The sequence below is a fragment of the Oryx dammah genome, unplaced genomic scaffold (assembly GCF_014754425.2).
Source record: "Oryx dammah isolate SB20612 unplaced genomic scaffold, SCBI_Odam_1.1 HiC_scaffold_27, whole genome shotgun sequence".
Taxonomy (NCBI): domain Eukaryota; kingdom Metazoa; phylum Chordata; class Mammalia; order Artiodactyla; family Bovidae; genus Oryx; species Oryx dammah.
Genome location: NW_024070211.1, coordinates 109,473,502 through 109,494,252, shown reverse-complemented (window position 1 = coordinate 109,494,252; position 20,751 = coordinate 109,473,502). Strand labels below are relative to the sequence as shown.

The 20,751-nt window shown below is 36.0% G+C and overlaps 1 protein-coding gene across 6 annotated transcripts in view; it reads right to left on the bottom strand.

Annotated features, from left to right (window-relative positions):
- Nucleotides 1–20,751, bottom strand: part of UBR3 (ubiquitin protein ligase E3 component n-recognin 3) — a 208,485-nt gene that overhangs the window by 90,115 nt on the left and 97,619 nt on the right. For 3 of the 6 annotated variants that reach the window (XM_040229306.1, XM_040229307.1, XM_040229308.1), the window contains exons 15-23: nucleotides 20,370–20,422; nucleotides 20,135–20,268; nucleotides 19,714–19,799; nucleotides 15,154–15,295; nucleotides 13,105–13,201; nucleotides 5,735–5,876; nucleotides 2,358–2,462; nucleotides 809–982; nucleotides 358–390 (exon numbers count right to left, since the gene is read on the bottom strand). In XM_040229306.1, coding sequence (XP_040085240.1) covers nucleotides 358–390; nucleotides 809–982; nucleotides 2,358–2,462; nucleotides 5,735–5,876; nucleotides 13,105–13,201; nucleotides 15,154–15,295; nucleotides 19,714–19,799; nucleotides 20,135–20,268; nucleotides 20,370–20,422 — 966 coding nt within the window. The remainder of the gene's footprint in view (nucleotides 1–357; nucleotides 391–808; nucleotides 983–2,357; nucleotides 2,463–5,734; nucleotides 5,877–13,104; nucleotides 13,202–15,153; nucleotides 15,296–19,713; nucleotides 19,800–20,134; nucleotides 20,269–20,369; nucleotides 20,423–20,751) is intronic. The other 3 variants (XM_040229312.1, XM_040229309.1, XM_040229311.1) reach the window with 1 other exon arrangement.

The window sequence follows — 20,751 nt, the reverse complement described above, 5'->3', positions numbered from 1 at the left end:
TGGCATGCCACCAGCAACTAAAGATAAAATTTATTTTGATTTCAGAAACATTCATTTTTAAGATGTTAGTAACAATGCTAAATGTGCTTCTTATAATTGGCCCAAAATACCAACACTACTAAGAAAAGCTCACTATTAAATATGCTGTATTATTTTTTAAGTTCAATAATGTGGATTTTCTTTAAAAATAAAGCCTAAATTACTGCATTTTAAAAAGAATGCACACATACATTAAATGTTTTTTTATTCTAACCATATTAACTAAACACACACATATACACACAAATACTTCAGCATTTGTCTCCATTTCCAGTTAAAGCCACATTGCTGGTTAATGCAAGTATCATATACATCTACCTCTCTTTGAAGAACTTTAGGCCGACGTGAACTCTGGCAGATTAAAGGAAAAAGATGGGTGAGGCAGAAGTTGCTTAGATATATCAGAGTTGCTTAGATATAAAGGACAATTTAAAGTTATCTATAACCACATTTATGTTTTTTTTGGATATGACTGTTTTTGTTGTTGTTTTCTTGCTAAATCATGTTCAACTCTTTTCAACCCTATAGACCACAGCCTGCCAGGCTCCTCTGTCCGTGGGATTTCCCAGGCAAGCATACTGGAGTGGTTGCCATTTCTTTCTCCAGGGGATCTTCCCAACCCAGGGGTTAAACCCACGTCTCCTGCACTGGAGGCGGATTCTTTACCACTGAGCCACCAGGGAAGCCCTAGGATATGGTAAGATGATCTAAATGACACATCCTAATATAATGAAGTCTTTCCCTTTTTTGTTCTCACTTTTACACTTACTTGTAAAGATCCCAAGCTGTCAGAGCTGGTACTTGCAAGTGAGTCTCTCTTCACTTCTGGAGCAGTCTCTGGAACTCTCACTCTAACATAATTTATAAAGTGTCGCATATTCGATACTAAGTTACTACCAGGAAACCAACTGTCATGACAACGTTCAGGTCCACATGCTGATGCCTGAAACATAAACATAATGAATACAAATCTTGTCAGTCAGGTCCAAGGTACAATGGAGATGTAACAAGCCCAAATAATAGTTCACTTCCTGTTATATCCCTTAATCCCTTAAAGTCACATTTACGAACTACAAAGTGCGAATAAAACCAAATGCAAACAGAAAATTTAAAAACAAACTGCTCGATGCTAACATGGAAGTCAGCTAAACTTCTCCAGAAGAAAATACATTTTTCAATTTGGAAATATGCAGTACAGGATACTTTTCACCACCCGTTAAAAATAACTCATAATGCAGTCAAATAACGCTAATTTGGACTAACTGTGGAAGGAAGTCTGAAAAATCTATCAAAAGTCTGACTTATTCTTAGAGGAATATTAATGATTTTTTTAGTATCTATGAAAGAATATATGTTGACTCAGCTTAAGACTACTAAGTACTGCCTAGCCTTTCCACTTGTCTATCGCTGTTGTCTTTTTGTATGGAGGGAATGAGAAAAATATCAATTAACTGTAAAATCAATTTGTAGTAACCAACAATTACTTTCATGGAAATGATACTTTTAAAGTCCTGAAACACATTAACAACTTATATTCTCAAGTAAACATTCTCCTTTACAACAAATATTACTCCATTAACTTAAAATCTTTACAGAAAGAATTTGCTATTCAAAAATAAAATCCCTAATAAAATTATTAGAATTTCTAGACTGAAGTCCTAACATAATTATTCACCTGTGTGTGTGTATGTGTGTGTAGTTCAATTGCTCAGTCATGTCCCACTCTTTCTGACCTCATGGACTGTAGTCCACCAGACTCCTCTGTTCATGTGATTTTCCAGAAAAGAATACTGGAGTGGGTTTCCATTTCCTTCTTCAGGGGATCTTCCTGACCAGTAACTATAAAAATGGCACTAGTGGTAAAGCACCTGCCTGCCAGCACAGGACATGCAGGTTCAATCTCTGGGTTGCGAAGATCACCTAGAGGAGGAAATGGCACCCCATGCCAGTATTCTTGCTGGGAGAATCCCAAGCACAGAGGAGCCTGGCACACTACAGCCCATAGGGTCACAAAGACTTGGACATAATTGAGCATCTGAGCACAGCACAAATATGCACTAACAACTTTTCTTAGATCTACATATTATGAATTACAAATTTCAAATTCAGTAATTCTATAAATGGGAGTTTTATATATTAGTGAAATCTCTAAAAGAACATATGTAGTTGAAGATTTAAAAGGGCCTTTTCCAAGCTCCTAAGAAGATTTTTTTTCTAAGTATGATACTCAGACAAAATAAATACCTTCAAGATGACATGCAACCTTTCATTAAGGCATATCACAACTTTAACATTTAAAAATATAAGAAACTACTTACCTCTTCATCTGATTCCTCTTCAGCTGAATTTTCAAGTCCTAATTCAATCAGATATAAAACCATACAGAGTACATGTTCTGAAAGATTTTGATGATCCATCAAAATCTTTAAAAAGAGAAAAAAATGCCCCATATTACTTTTTTCCATAAAACATATTTCACTTAAATATCAAAAAGTATTTTAACCTTATAGACCAATGTAACATAATATATATGTGTTATATATACATATATGTGTTATACATATAATATATACATATGTTATACATATCATATATACATATGTGTGTTATACATATCATAATCAGATATGTAAGTAAGTAAACATATACCTTAGTGAAAAGACAAACTAAAACCTAAAAAACAGGTTCCCCTCCCAGGATTACACAGTATTTTAGGCAATATTCAGAATCATTAGTTCACTGATCAGCTAAAGTTTAACACATTAAATAATCCACTAGAACAATTATTATAAAAATACCAGTATCTAATAAAGTAATTTAACAGGAATATTTTACATCCTAAGTTATTGACACTTTTCTCCTGATTACAAGGATATCAGATAAATGTTTGTTAAATAGAACAGTTCATGCAAATGTGTTTAGCATAGCACCTGGTATATAATTGGGAGCAAAATAATTGTTTATCGAACACTAATATTCTTAAAATCTGTCTCTCAAGTTACAGTCCTGAGCTTGAGTGTTCTGCACTCAGTGTTCCTTGTTCAGTTCTGGCACACACTGTGTACATGTGTATGCAACATGCGGTTTATACAAGAAAGGAAGAACGAACAAAGTGGTTAGGAGACAGGTTGCGCTGAGGAAATACTGACAAATCTGACCTTATAAATGGATTATGCAAGCCTTACACATTTTATGCAGGACTCAGTGGGCTAACCTATCCCAATCACTCATTCAGTATAATGCAACAAACGATTAACCAGAAGACACATAAAATACCGTAAGGAAAAAACAGCCTGGTAGCCATCTTGTTGTCTTCATTATTTTAAAAAAAAAAGAAGAAAGCCAGCCAGTCAAACTAGAGCTTCTGTGGGGAGCGGCACTGTCAGCCACAGGTGAGACTAGGGAGAACAAGAGAGAGGCCAGTCTAGGCTGAGCCTCCTAGAAACTGCCCAGACAGCAGAGAGGGCTTGGAAAGGCCTTAGTCACTTAGGAGTTAATCTACTGTGACTAAAAAATTAAGACTTTCAGTGCACTGATTTTCCAATGCTCAATCTGACTACTGAGAAGACTTTTCCATTCATATTTTGTGTGGCACAATGGTGAGGAGAACAGACTTTCAAAACCTTTTAAAAACCTGATTTTTTAAACAAATTTTGAATATGCGTAAGCTATTTGATCTTGAACAACATCTGGTCTTAAGTTTCCCCATCTTTAAAACTGGAATAACAGCCCAGAATTATTGCGAGGATTATACGATTAACATCTTTAATTTGCTTCAAATAGTATCTAGCAACTGGTGTTCAACAAATAGTAGGGAGGTGGTGTAAACGGATGGTGGGAAGAACAGGAGAGCAGTAAGAGGGGACTGAAGGTTGACAGGCAATAGAGGTGATCCTTTCTAACCCAAGACTTTACACGGAGGAAACCAAGGTTCAGCGACACACTCAGCTAGCGTAAGCAACACTAGAACACAGATTTCAGACTTCCAATGACTGTATACCATTACTATTATGCCTCCTTTTAATAAATAAAGCATTATTAGCTAAAATCAAATAAACTTTAGCTTGAAAACCTGTGGCGTTACATACAGCTTCAAATGCATAACTTTAAGGTTAAGGAAGCAAAAAAACATTTTTAGGTACTACAATAAAAGAGAGGATGGTTTCAGCAGAGTTTTATTAACATGTTCTATATTAAAGTTTTTTAATATTAAACATGGCAGGAGATGAAATGGTTTACTGACATTGATTTTTAGAAAGTTGACCTGCCAATGCAATGTCAATTAAAGGTTCTTCATAATCATAAAGTCAGGAATGATATTACAAAATTGAGATTTTTAAAACTTGTTCATAGTAACCTTGTAAAAACTAAATACTGCCTTTCTATTTTTGAGGAAATACTCTTATACTAAGCAAACGAAAATGTTGAAAAAATATAACTTGAAAGGACACAAATCATTTGCAGTAGTCTTCTTTAATTTTTAAATCAAGATTTACTGACTAATTCACTTATTTAACCTTATTCAGTTATTTAACCTCTAAAACTCAAAAAAACATATCTGAGGTCTTCCCTGGTAGTATAGTGGATGGAAATCCGCCTGCCAATGCAGGGGGCACAGGTTCGATCCCTGGTGCAGGAGGACTCCACGTGCTATGGAGCAGCTAGGCCCATGAGTCACAACTACCGAGCCTGTGCTCTGCAACAAGAGAAGCCCCCACAATGAGAGGCCCACACACCGCAACCAAGAGTGGTTAGTCCCCACTTGCCCCAACTACAGAAAGCCCACATGAGGCAATGAAGACCCAGTGCAACCAAAAATACATAATTAAATGCTTAAAAACATATCTGAAAGATGAGAATAAAAACAGAACTGTCACTCATAAGGATTTCCACTAGAATTAAAATAATGTATATATGTGTACACAAGGCATTTGAAACAAAATCTGGCACTAAGTAAACACTGAAAAATGTCTATAAAAGATCAAAACTATAAATATTCTTTTAATAAGAAAAATATTCTACTATTTTAATTAAAAAAGAATATTTTAAATTATTTTACAGAATAATTTTCTTAGAAATTAATGAAAATAAACCATTCAATTGTTTTTTTTGAGGCCCATGTCTAAAATTTTAACAGGAGTAATTTTTGCACGTAAAATGAAAAAATGATCATGGGGTAGAGTTAAAAAGAATAGAAGGTACAGAAATCTAAAACCTGTATTTGTTTATATCTCAAACATTAAGAAAAAAACAAAAATGTCTGCTAACTAAATGTAAATATTAATTTTCTTAAATAATTTAAATAATATATATGTAGTGATTGGAAATTTGTTAACAGATAGGCATACTTTTTACTTTTAAGTTAATTTTTAATTTTTCAAATTCTAATTAGAAGAAACAATAGCTTTTTTCTTCCTTTATATCTAACTGTATACTAATTCCTGTCTGAAACTGATAAGATGAATAGTTTCCCATAACAAATGGTGTAGCTCTGTTATTTTCCAACTCAGATTTAAAATTAGAAGAATACAATTCACATACATGTGATTATGACATATCCTCACACATCTTAAATATATAAATACACTTTGCTTTATAAATGGTACTTTTATGTAATATTATCTTTTGGCATTTTTATTTAAGAATTATGGTAATAAACTCTAATCTAGTCTTCTTAGTCAAATTACTACTGTACCTTGTAAAGCAGAGTGAATAGCACAATGTGTAAAGTTTTACAGTGCAAAAGTCTCATGAGACCTTTATAGCTGGGATGGAGTGGTGTCCTTTTCTTATAGGGTGGCCAAGGATTTCCAGGGAATTTTCCACTCTGTTTTAAACTATAAAAATAAAATAAAACCAAAATTAGATGATAGACACAAGATTAAACTGTGATTTAAATGGTGATTTCACAGCTTCAATCACATAAGATACATGCTACTTTAGCACTTTTTATAATAACTTTATGTACAGACCAGTAAACTTCCTCTACCTTTTTCTGGATATACCATACTATTGATTCATTACTATTGAACTCACAGCCAAGAGCACTGTAACAGCCTGAACAAAGCTTATCGAACAACAAATCTTCTCTGTAAGGCACATGAAAGCCTTCTTGCCCTCAGGAACACTACACAGTACTCTGGTATTCCATGTGGGAGACATTCTAAACAGCAAAATCACCAAAGGACAAAAATTCAAAAACATAGCGCTGAACTGACCATGAAAAGGACACTTGTCTATAGTATGAGCTGAAACAAGAGGGCAGAGTTTTGCTTTTCCCCACCTGAATCTAGGTGCCCTCTGCACATCCACTCAAATCTGAAAATAACCAGTAAGGTGCTCTGAGTATTGATTCAAAGTTTACAAATAAATTTACCAAGTAATCAAATTAGCAAGTATAGAACTTGAAAATAATGAGGATCAATTGTATATGATAGAAGTAGCATTACAAATCAGTGAGAAAAGCATGGATTCTTCAGTAAATAGTCCTGGAGCTGGTTTTCTACAGGGGGAAAAAAATAAGTCACTACTTCGCTCTATAAAAATCAACTCCAGGTGGATTAAAGATCCAAATATAAAAAAATAAAACTTGAGAACTAATAAAATTTAGACAATCTAACCAAAAAACCATCAAAGATAATCCATACACCACTTTCAACGCAAGAATCATGAAGGGAAATTATGAAGTTTTTTTTAAAGGCTCAATTTCACCCAGTAATCCAGAGAATGTATGTCATACATTCAGCATTCAAAGTTAAAATGACATAATGAACATAAATATTTAATTTTACTTTCACTCACAGTATTTTTTCAAGATGAAAGCACAGGATAAGGAAAATCCAAAAAGGAAAAGAAAACGAAAATTTTGTTAATCGGAAAGTAAATGGCTATGTGGATGATTCTACTAAACCTGCTGCTGCTAAGTCGCTTCAATCGTATCCGACTCTGTGTGACCCCACTGACGGCAGCCCACCAGGCTCCGCCGTCCCTGCAATTCTCCAGGCAGGAACACTGGAGTTGGTTGCCATTTCCTTCTCCAATGCATGAAAGTGAAAGTGAAGTTGCTCAGTCGTGTCCAACTCTTAGCGACCCCATGGACTACAGCCTACCAGGCTCCTCTGCCCATGGGATTTTCCAGGCAAGAGTACTGGAGTGGGGTGCCATTGCCTTCTCCACTAGTAAACCTAAGAAAGCCAAATCAAAAGAAGGCAAGGGGGAAGGCTGAAAATCAACCCCAATGACTCTGCAGAATACTTAAAAGGCTCAGAAACTGGAAGCACCTGGTACTTCAATAATTGGGAGTTGAGCGTGTGCTTGCATGTTCAGTCATGTCCGACTCTTTGCGACCCCATGGATTGTATGTAGCCCACCAGGCTTCTCTGTCCATGGGATTATCCCAGCAAGAATACTGGAGGGGGTTGCTGTTTCCTCCTCCAGGGGATCTTCCCAACACTGGGATCAAACCCGCATCTCCTCTGTCTCCTGCTCTGGCAGGTGGATTCTTTACCACTGAGCCACCTAGGAAGCTGGAATTGAGGAGATTGGAGGCTAAAGTGAGGACTGGAGGAAAACTGCTTCACCCCATTTCAATAGAATTCTGGCTAGAGAATTCATCTGAAGAAGGTAAAACACAAGCACAGTTTAGGGTGGGAGGATATGCGGTTAAAGTCATCAAATGCATTTTGATTCAGAATACTTAGGCTTTGACTCCATTTCATTTACAAAATAATGGCAGGCAGACCACTATATTCTGGGCAATATTTGAAAGTACTTCTTTGAGAAATCTTACACCACCAAAAAGAAAGTTTCAAAGAGACTAACATAGGGGCTTCTCAACAAACCTGCTTGCTCAAATCACCCCAGAGTAAAGCTCAGGATCCACAACGTCCACTAACGCACTGAGAGCTAGCACTTCCTCACAAGCAGGCCAGAATCATTAGCTACCCTAAGAACACTTCCAACATGAAAGCTAGAGACCTAACAGTGGAAGACTCAGCTAAAGGGAAAGGATATTATGCAGGTAGGGGAAAGAAAGTTTTAAAGATAAAAATTACAAGAAGAGACAAAATGCTTTCCTGTTAAACCTATATAACATAGGTTTGCAAGGGGAAAATTGGTGCAGCCCACATAGCCATATTAGCAGAATTTCCTGACATCTGAATGAAACAAGAACACTATAAAAAGGAAAGAACTAATTCATAGTCTGGTCTCCATACAGGAGTTGATTTTTCCTGAATATCTTCTGAGACAATGATAGGCTAAGCTGGCTTTTTAGGCATTTCAAGATCCTTCTGTCCGTGGGTATGTTGAGAACAAAGGCACACTCTTAAGATGCTGATGTGATTCCTCAACATAATATTGATGAGAAAAAACAATACAGGCAAGAGAAAGAAGAGGAAATGGCAGCTTCTCAGGAAACTGCTGATATTCCAGGATGTAGCCATAGAATTTACTCAGGATGAGTGGGAATTTATGGACATCACTCAATGGGAACTATACTTGGTCTCCCTAGGTCCTGTCTGTAAGCCAGACGTGGTTACCTTTATGGAGCAAAAGAAGGATCCCTGGGACATGAAGGAAATGGAGACAACAGCCATAAATCTAGGAACTGGGGCTACCACCCAAGAGGAGAATGGTGACTTCAGGGTGAGCTCAAGATTTCTGGGGCACCACCCTATTATTACCTTACCACCAAACAATCAGAAAAAAGTCGCATACCCTGTGGCCCTCCCCCCAAATTTTGCCTATAAAAACTTATCTCTAAAAACCATGGGGGAATTTGGGGTTTTCTAGAGCACAAGCCTCTTGTTCTTTTTGCTTGGTCCTGCAATAAACCCTTCTCTGCTTAAACAAAAAAAAAATTACCATTAACATACCAGAGAAATAAGCTGTATCTATGATTCAAGAAGAGTGTGTCATTACATTGCTTAAAAAAAAAAAAAAAAACTGGTTTCTATATAATACTATAGTGGCTACATATAAGCATAATTTTAAAAATAATTCCAATAGTATATAATAAAATGTTTTAATTATATTTCATTTAGCATAGAAAAGCAATTTTTAGCTTTTATTTGTTTGCTTTAAGCACTAGGCCCCTAAATATGCAATGCCTAGATTAATAAAGTGTTCTGACATAAAGGTTATATATTTGTTTAAGGCAGCAGGTAACATCATTTGACTACTCTTTAAAATCATTAATGGAATAATGTAAACAAAAAGCTACATGACAGAAAAAAAAATTTTTAAGTGACTCAAACCAACACCTAATTACTGACTAGTTTGAGACAAAAATGACACGTATAAACTCATACAACATACTTTAAAACATGGGCCAACAACCATTAACCTTCAAGATGGGAAGCAACATAAGTATCAGAAATTAGAGTTCAAAAAATTTGCTTTCCAGCTGAATTTAAAATAACCACTATCTAAAAACCACATTTGTCTTTTGGAAATGGCCTAGATTATAGTTCCAACACTGCCATTAACAAACATATTTCACTGAACTTCTCTGGATCAAAATGTCCTCGTATATAAAATATAATACTAAATTGAATAAATGGTTTTCCAACTGTTGGTTTGTTTTGTTCTTGTTGGGTTTTGTTTGATTTTTCACTTTAAAAGCTGAACTGTCCACTAAAGGGTATTTTGGAAGGGAGTGAGGAGAGCGAGATGAGCCACCTTCGCTTTTTTAGCCCTCCTCTTGCTACTGCCCAGCTTTCAGTGATGGCCCCCAAGACATTTCTACAGAAGCTGGAGAGAAGATCTTGAAGGCTTTTTACAGCAATTTTCCAGCAAAGATCGAAGCATCACACAAAGAAAATGGCTTATTTTCACTTAAACTTTCAGCACAAAAAAATTTAAGAAACTTAATTTTCATTCATTTAGCAATTACTGATTATCTACAAAGTGCCTAGTAACCAGGTAGATTCTGGAGACACAACAGCCTTAATTTACCTACTCATTTTCTCCATAATTCTTCAAAATACCTTTCTATTACCTTCTTGAAATAAAAAAATATCACACTAAGTAAAATCAGTTTCACCACTTTTGTTCCTTAAAACTAAAAGAAGATGAAAATGACCAATAGCCAATAAGCCCCACACTTTAGGGTTATTTCCCAGTTGTGTTATAATAAAAAGTGAACCAGTCAATTATGCTATCATATGAGACATATCAATAAAAGAAAGAGATGTTATATTTCATATACAAAATAAATTTCAAAACAATTAAGTTTTATATAGATACAAACATATTCTTCATATCCATACTTATTTTAAATATACAAAATATTATTGGGTTACTATAGTTTGTGCATAAAATTTCACAGATTTACATGAAAATGATTTTAATATGAAGCTAACATGTATTTCTGTTATTATTCTTTCATTTTAAATACACACTTCTTTAAAACAAAGATTTTCAAACTGTCAAGAAACATCACAGCATTTCAGAAATATTTCTAAGAAACTATAAAGGCATTGTACAGGAATTCAAAAACAAAATGAGGAGAATGAGAGAATGAGAAAAAATATAAAGCAAAATAGGAGAGAGGAAATTTAAAGCAGTTACAAGTCAAAATATGACATGGTTCTAAACAACTAATAACACAAAATAAGTCAGAAAATACAAGGTACCTACAAACAGAAAAGGTTACCTGTATGTCAGTATACGGTTAAACCAGCTTTCTCAACCTTGACACTAATGACATTCGAGGCCAGAAATTCTTAGTCGTGGGGACCAGACCTAGCCTATGCTACATGTCAACTTTAGCCCTCTGAAGTCTGTAGACAATGGCAAGTGTCCCCTGGAGGACAAAATTCATTCTGACTGGGAACCACTGGTATAAATGAAGGAAATTAACTTCTCAAAGCTCAAGTAAAAATCTTCTATTTGAAAAATAAAAGACCACAGTTCTCTTTGCTTTACAGAGTGCCTGGTATATAATAATGCACTCAGTAAATACATGTGTGTATGTTCAGTTGAGTCTGACTCTTTGTGACCCCATGGCTGTAGCCTGCCAGGATCCTGTGTCCATGGAATTTTCTAGGCAAGAGTACTGGAATAGGTAGCCATTTCTTCCTTCACAGGATCTTCCCAACCCCAGGATCAAACCCACACGCCCTGCCTCTCCTGCACTGGCATATGGATTCCTTACCACAGAGCCACCTGGGAAGCCCTTACTCAATAAATGTGCATTGCCAAATTGAATTTCACTTTTAAAACTGATAACATTAAGTATTTAATGACTCTTTCAAGGCCTGGAAAGCTTCAGGCCAATCCTAGTCCAAATTGCTACGTATTACAAAGTAAAGCAGAATAATAAAATTAACTATATATTCACTTCTTACATATTCAATGACAAGCTACCACACACTCCCCCTGAAAAAAAGCAGAGGCACTTAAGACAACAAACAGTATTTATGAAGGCCAGACTAGGTTTTCCATGGAAATGCTTCCTCCCACCCATCTTTCATTTTCAGCATGAACAATTTCAAATTTATTTACTCAATGAACAACACTGTGAATGTCTATTATGTGCCAGCAATGAGATAGATTCTGAAGATATAAAAGAGAAACAGACAAAAATAACTTCCTTCAAGTAATAAGAAAACAAACAAAAAAAAGCAAAAAAATAGTTGTAAAAAGCAAACAAATAGTTACACAACTATACAAAAAGTATATAAAGAGGTTGCTAAGAAAGGAGAATCTAAGGCTATCTCCCCAAGAGTTTTAGAGAAAAGTAGAGAGAAATGCCATTTCCTTCTCCAACGCGTGAAAGTGAAGTCGCTCAGTTGTGTCCGACTCTTAGTGACCCCACGGACTACAGCCCACCAGGCTCCTCTGTCCATGGGATTTTCCAGGCAAGAGTACTGGAGTGGGTTGCCATTGCCTTCTCCGAGGGGAGTGGAGAGCATGCTAAAATTCTACATTATAAACTTTCTTCAGATGTATCTATGATGGTTCTTAAATTCAACATATATCTATTACTGCAAAGTCTTGGCAAAGAGAAGTTTCAATTATACCCAATATCTGTATTTACACTTTGATAGTTATATGAACAAATATTTTCTCAAGATCAAATACATTTAAATCATTTCAAACTTGTTTTCAAAATGTTTGTGCACAAATGAACTGAGCACAAATGAAAGATGATATTCTATAATGCTCAGCAATACATTAAGCATTTAATGTTTAAAAATAGGAGGAAATATTGGGTTGGCCAAAACACTGATTCAGGTCTTCCTGTAAACTCATGGAAGAGCCTGTACAAACTTTTTGTTCTTGCTGTTGTTCAGTTGCTCAGTCATGTCCAACTCTGTGCCAACCCATGGACTGTGGCCTACCAGGCTCTTCTGTCCATGGGATTACCCAGGCAAGAATACTATAGGGGGATGCCATTTCCTCCCCAGGGGATCTTCCTGACTTAGGGATCGAACCCATGTCTCCACATCTCCTGCACTGGAGACAGATTCTCAACTAGTGACCAGCAGCAAAGACCCCGTAAGAACTTTTTGGCCAATACAATAATACATTAAAAAGCAATATACAACAATAATATATAAGACTGAATTCTCCATTAAAAAGATAGCCTCAAAACTTTTCTGTAATTATCAACATTTTAACTATTTTGTTAAACATTTACATAGAAAATTCATTTTACTTTGGCTATTTTCCCAGTTGTTAAGAACACAGCAATGTTACCACACTTTTTGTAGTTACCCATCATCTCTGATATGAGACCATTTTATTCTTTTAACTTGTGCCTCCTCTACTGGTTTAAAAGTAGAACAACACAAAATCAAGCTTTGCATTCCACTGGTCAAATAGCAACTAAATAAGTTTGTTATTTTTTATGCTTATTAGTGTTTTCTATAATTTATTTGGATCAAGATCTAGAGAACATAAATCTCAGCCATATTCTTTTTTAATCTTAAAATATTTCTTTCCTCTAAAGACTTTAAGTATACTTTAATGAGAGCATTATCACATTTGTGTTATAACTGAATTTTTTTTATAAACAGAAGATATCCATTATTATACTAATCAATATAACAGACTTACAATGCTGTGTATCTGTCCATTGCAGACTGCACGTCTCTACGGTAAACTGTTCGAAGAATGACCATGACGGGGTCAAATTCGTGATCCCAGACTTCAGCTATCATTCAAAAGAGAGCAGAAGGAAAACAATGATGACTTCTTAGGAATCAAGCCGATCTCTAATGACTGTGCGTGCATGCTGAGTCGCTCAGTCGTGTCTGACTTTCCTGCAGCCCCATGGACTGTAGCCCGCCAGGCTTCTCTGTCCATGGGATTTTCCAGGCAAGAATACTGGAGTGGGGTGCCGTTTCCTCCTCCAGGGTGTCCCCAGAGACCGAACCCACGTATCCTGCATCTCCCGTACTGGCAGGTGATTCTTTACCACTGAGCCTCTAATGACTAATTACATTTCAGTATATCTTAAATTTAAAAGACGGTAAAGTTTAATTTGAGTGAACTTCTCTGGTGGTTCAAGAGTAAAGAATCTGCCTGCCAATGCAGGAGACACAGCTTCAATCCCTGGGTTGAGAGGATCTCTTACAGAAGGAAACTGCAACCCACTCCAGTATTCTTGCCTTGGAAATCCCATGAACAGAGGAGTTTGGCAGGCTACAGTTCATGGGATCACAATGGAGTAGGACACAACTTAGCAACCAAACAACAACTTTTGGAGCAAGGAAATGGTAAAACAGATGAGAAGTGATGTCCACTACCCACACTCATGTTAACAAGAGTAGGCCTGCTTTCATTGCTTTTGTGAAATAAATTCATTTAAGGCTTAATTCCCCCAAACTACAAATTTAAACACATTTTTTAAAAAATGTTAAAAACAACTCATCCATTCCAACTCTTATTTTACAAAGAAGAAGTCAAACCCAAAGAAAAAAACTGACTTTCTCAACATCACACAACTAGCTGATACAATTCAGTATTATATGTGAATGTGACACTCAATTTCTTGATTCTGATTTCAAATGTCCAGTGCTCTGCCTCAGTGTCTCAAAAATTACTGTGTGTGACAACCATCCTATAGAGATTGGTAAAAAAGCAGATTTCCACAATCTATCCCCAGAAATCTAGACGAGAGCAGACTGGGGTTTAGGGATAGAAAATTGTATTTTCATAACGACCCCAACATGAATAAGTCTGAGAAAGGTAATGGTCACATCACACGTTATTAATAAGCATAGCACTATACAAGAACATCATCCTACTTCTAAGCGCATCTAAATTTTAGATACAAAATGTTCTCTACAATAAAGAAATACTGTGCTTTTCCTTTAATGGAATATATTCCAACCAGAGATCCTGGATTGTTCTTGCTATCTTTGTGAACTCTCTGAAAATTCCCACATGATAAGGCTTATTTTGGTGCCTTTTATCAAACACAGTACATGTTATTTACAACTTCAAAGTGGGCATCATTTTTTCACTTAGACAACCAGTGTCAGGGGTCAGGGGTGCAAGAAACCTGTAACCTCCACTTTCTTCAAAATTTCAATTTAATGAATATGTGAGAGTGAAGAAGAAAAGATCATGGATCAAAATTTCACCTACTTCTGGCTTTTATCAAGCATGTCTCTACAAATCCAGGGAGAAAACCAATCATTTAAGGAAAAGGTTTCTATGTATTTATAAAGGTTTAAAACCTATGGGAACATTATCACTATTCCATACAGATTTTTAACCTTTTCAAATTAAACTTAGAGTAGTGACAACTATTTCAAAATCAAATTTAAAGGGCAAATACACTCAGAGTGTTTTTAAGTATATATTTTACATATCATAATTTCAAGTTCATTCACTTACAAACATAAACTGGCATTCATAGATAAAGTTCCTTTTATAATTTAGACTCATCTCAGAAGTCTTACTATAACATAAATTATAGATTTTTAAATAAAAGGAATCAATATCACAGTATACTGAAAAAGACAAACATACACGTATAAGAAAGTTGAGGGGGAAACCAAACAAGGAAATAAAAGGCAAACATTTTGTTTCAGTATACACAACGAGCCTTCAAAAAACCTGATATTTGAAAAAATACATTCATAGATATAAACGTACCTTTAGGAGTATACATGCCTTGTTGCATAGAACCTCCAGGTTCAAAAACAGGAGCCTTAAAATCAGCTACCGCTGATAAAACTGATTCAAAGCTATAACTTCCTGGAATAATACCACTTTTAGGATTTGGATTTTCTGGAATATGATGCATGTGTCAAGAAAAAAAATTAATAACTAAAAGTCAGATTTATAATCTTAGTAAGGTATTAGTTTCCAACTTTCTTTGCTAAAATATTCTTGTCTTGAGAACCCCATGAACAGTATGAAAAGGCAAAAAGAGGACACTGAAAGATGAACACCCCAGGTCAGTAGGTGTCCAATATGCTAATGGAGATCGGTGGAGAAATAACTCCAGAAAGAATGAAGAGACGGAGCCAAAGCAAAAACAACACTCAACTGTGGACGTGATTGGTGATGAAAGTAAAGTCCGATGCTATAAAGAACAGTATTGCCTACAAACCTGGAATGTCAGGTCCATGAATCAAGGTAAATTGCAAGTGGTCAAACAGGAGATGACAAGAGTGAATGTCGACATCTCAGGAATCAATGAACTTAAAAGGGACTGGAATGGGTGAATTTAACTCAGATGACCATTGTATCTACTACTACAGGCAAGAATCCCTTAGAAGAAATGGAGTAGCCCTCATAGTCAACAGAAGAGTCTGTAATGCAGTACTTGGGTGTAATCTCAAAAACGACAGAATGATCCCTGTTCGTTTCCAAGGCAAACCATTCAATATCACAGCAATCCAAGTCTATGCCCCAGCCAGTAATGCTGAAGAAGCTGAAGTTGAACAGTTCTATAAAGACCTACAAGACCTTCTAGAACTAACACCCCCAAAAGATGTCCTTTTCATCACAGGGGACTGGAATGCAAAAGTAGGAAGTCAAGAGATACCTGGAGTAACAGGCAAGTTTGGCCTCGGAGTACAAAATGAAGCATGGCAAGGGCTAACAGAGTTTTGCCAAAAGAATGCACTGGTCACAGCAAACACCCTCTTCCTACAACACAAGAGAAGACTCTACACATGGACATCACCAGATGGTCAATACTGAAATCAGATTGACTATATCCTTTGCAGCCAAAGATGGATAAGTTCTATATAGCCAGCAAAAACAAGACCAAGAGCTGACTGTGGCTTAGATCATGAACTCCTTATTGCCAAATTCAGACTTAAATTGAAGAAACAGGGAAAGCTCTAGACCATTCAGGTAAGACCTAAATCAAATCCCTTACAATTATACAGTGGAGGTGACAAACAGATTCAAGGGATTAGATCTGATAGAGTGCCTGAAGAACAATGGATGGAGGTTCGTGACACTGTACAGGAGGCAGTGATCAAGACCATCCCCAAGAAAAAGAAATGCAAAAAGGCAAAATGGTTGTCTGAGGAGGCCTTACAAATAGCTGTGAAAAGAAGAGAAGCGAAAGGCAAAGGAGAAAAGGAAAGATATATTTATTTGAATGCAGAGTTCCAAAGAATAGCAAGGAGAGATAAGAAAGCCTTCCTCAGTGATCAATGCAAAGAAACAGAGGAAAACAACAGAATGGGAAAGACTAGAGATCTCTTCAAGAAAATTAGAGACACCAAGGGAACATTTCATGCAAAGATGGGCACAATAAAGGACAGAAACGGTATGGACCTAACAGAAGCAGAAGAGATTAAGAAGAGGTGGCAAGAATACACAGAAGAACTGTACAAAAAAGATCTTCATGAACCAGATAACCATGATGGTGTGATCACTGGACTAGAACCAGACATCCTGGAAAGCAAAGTCAAGTGGGCCTTAGGAAGCATCACTATGAACAAAGCTAGTGGAGGTGATGGAATTCCAGGTGAACTATTTCAAATCCTAAATGATGACGCTGTGAAAGTGCTGCACTCAATATGCCAGCAAATTTGGAAAACTCAGCAGTGGTCACAGGATTGGAAAAGGTCAGTTTTCTTTCCAAACAACCCCCAAGAAAGGCAATGCCAAAGAATGTTCAAACTACCACACAATGGCATTCATCTCACAAGATAGCAAAGTAATGCTCAAAATTCTCCAAGCCAGGCTTCAACAGTATGTGAACCGTGAACTTCCAGAGGGTCAAGCTGGATTTAAAAAAGGCAGAGGAACCAGAGATCAAATTGCCAGCATCCTTTGGATCATCAAAACAGCAAGAGAGTTCCAGAAAAACTCTACTTCTGTTTTACTGATTACACCAAAGCCTTTGACTGTGTGGATCACAATAAACTGTGGAAAATTCTTAAAGAGATGGGAATACCAGACCACCTTACTGCCTCCTGAGAAACTTGTATGCAGGTCAAGAAGCAACAGTCAGAACAGTACATGGAACAACAGACTGTTTCCAAATAGGGAAAGGAGTACATCAAGGCTGTATATTGTCATCCTGCTTATTTAACTTATATGTAGAGTACATCATGCAAAATGCCAGGCTGGATGAAGCACAAGCTGGATTCAAGATTGCTGGGAGAAATATCAATAACCTCAGATACGCAGATGACACCATCCTTATGGCAGAAAGCAAAGAAGAACTGAAGAGCCTCTTGATGAAAGTGAAAGAGGAGAGTGAAAAAGTTGGCTTAAAACTCAACATTCAGAAAACTAAGATCATGGCACCCAGTCCCATCACTTCATGGCAAACAGATAGGGAAACAGTGACAGACTTTATTTTGGGGAGCTCCAAAATGACTGCAGATGGTGACTGCTGCCGTGAAATTAAGACGCTTACTCCTTGGAAGGAAAGCCATGACCAACCTAGACAGTATGTTAAAAAACAGAGACATTACTTTGCCAACAAAGGTCCATCTAGTTGAAAATATGGTTTTCCCAGTAGTCATGTATGGATATGAGACCATAAAGAAAGGTAAGCACCAAAAAATTGATGCTTTTGAACTGTGGAGTTGGAGAAGATTCTTGAGAGTCCCTTGGACTTCAAGGACATCTAAAAAGTCAATCCTAAAGGAAATCAGTCCTAAGTATTCATTGGAAGAACTGATGCTGAAGCTGAAGCTCCAATACTTTGGCCACCTGATGCTAAGAACTGACTCACTGGAAAAGACCCTGATGCTGGGAAAGATGGAAGGCAGGAGGAGAAGGGGATGACAGAGGATGAGATAGTCGGATGGCATCAGCAACTCAACTGACATGAGTTTGAGCAAGCTCCGTGAGTTGGTGATGGACAGGGAAGCCTGGTGTGCTGCAGTCCATGGGGTCGCAAAGAGTCTGACCTGACTAAGACTGAACTCAACTGAACTGAATTGGCTGTAATATATAAAGCTGGCCACAAGAGGGCTACACAACACAACAGTTCAATAATAACTTTATTAACTGTGGTTTTTTTTTAAATAGCTTAATGCAGCTTAATTTTTAAAATAGCTTATTTTTAAGATAGCTTAATTAATAGTCTACAATAAATTATATGCTGAAGTAGTTCTGATGTGTATTTCCCCCAAAACAAATGAATACAGTTTCAGGAAATGAAAAAAAAACCTTTTAAAATTAATCTCCATTTTCAACAATTTGCAAATAATGTTATATACTTCGTCTTCGAAAATCAAAGACAGTATACTAAATATCAGCCCAGATTTTTATGAGCAAAGATTATTTCATAAAAGACACAAAATATCCTCCTCAAAATAAGAATGAAAAAATATTAAGCAAATTTTTCAAAAAGAAGAAAACCAGAAAACCCTAGATCCTTTCCTACTGGTTTCACATTAAAGCTATATAATTTTTTCTAAATTCAAAGTTATGAAGAATTCTTTTGCTCTTTTACAGCACTGATACACAATGATACACATAAAGGCTGAATGAAATCATCAAACAGTATCAAGTTGTTGTCTGCTTAAGAAAATCTTCAAGGTTATCAAATAGACTTTCTAATAGGAGCCAGTTCATAAAATTTTAGTCAATTATTTCAAACAAAATCATAATGTACAAAGTAAATTAAAAAACTCACAAAGCAAATTTTACCACTAAATAACATGATAACCTTTGTCTAAAACTTTATGAAGAATACCTTAAAAAAATAATAAACTGTCCACTGAATCCTCAGTCCTATAGAGAACCTTAAGATTTTAAAGTTTGTAGACAATAGCCTTTGCCCTTCAAAGCCTCTTGGTTTAAAACTGAATTCTCAGGAAAAAATACTCAGAATGTTTAAAACTCTGATAATTATAAGATATAACTCTAAATTTTAATGATGAATTCCATCCTGGTTATACAAATACAGTAGACCTAGCTGCCTTTTACCAAGTGTCCAGCTCCCTTTTACTACTGCTATCCTAGAAGGCCAGGTTCTGGGGTGCCCAGAACAAAGAGTCCTGATGCTTAACAAAGTCTAACAAGAGCACCTGAGAGATGATAATTAGAAGCAAATCTGCCACTGGTCTTGAACACAGAATTGAACAAAAAAAGTGGGAGTTTTTTCCATATTATTTTCCAACCTCAAAAAAAAAAGTTTTAATCAGAAAGTGATATATTTTAATCCATAAATATTACTTGTAATTTAGATCCTACAACTAAAAGAAAATTAAACTCTTAAAAGGATATGAGGTCCAGCAATGAACTGTGTGTTCTGTCATTCATACACAGCTGGGCTACCATCTCTGCTCTGAGAATCTCATCATCAGACATTCCTAAAATTAAAAATAGAATTAATAAATCTGAATATTTATATATTATAAAGAAACAACTTACCACACAATTAAGTTATTTTACCAAAAATGAGATGCTTCAAAAATCATAGGGCAAAGAAAACAATGCCTCAATATAACTGCAGTTTAACTGCCCTGCTATTTGCAGTTCCCTTAAGTAAGGGTTCAAAGAATATTCTAAAAGGAGTATTAATGGTAAAACATACTGTGTCAAGAGTATGAAATGCATCCTTTCCTTTTTTTCCATAAACCAGTTACTACCACAGGGTAAGGGGAGGAAAGGGAGGTACCCAAGTATTTGTATTAGTGCTTTTTACCTAAATGTAAACGAAGACTCAAAAGAATCACAAGAAATGTAAGAGCGCCTTCTAACATGGATCTCTCATGCTCTGCATCAAGTACTGTGTTTTGATGTTGTGAAGCCATTGTCAACAAATCCACTACCTTAAATCTATTAAAAAAATATTTGAGACAGATTTTTTTAAAGTTAAGACAAAATTAACTTAAATTCCAAATACTTCCTAATACCTGTATTAATAAAACTATGCTTACCTTTCAAAGACAGATGAAATAAAATAATCTGGATCAAGTCTAGATGCACAAACCTTTAAAAGATCAATAAATAAATAAATAAAAATAAAACCCACAAAGTTTATTTCTCAGTAGTCAGTATTTATTTATTCAGTATTCTTTTTCTTTTTTTTTTAATTTAAATTTATTTAATTGGAGGCTACTTTACAATATTGTATTGGTTTTGCATACATCAACATGAATCCACCACGGGTGTACACGTGTTCCCAATCCTGAACCCCCCTCCCACCTCCCTCCCCATACCATCCCTCTGGGTCATCCCAGTGCACCAGCCCCTAGCATCCTGTATCCTGCATCGAACCTAGACTGGCGATTCGTTTCTTATATGATATTAGACATGGTT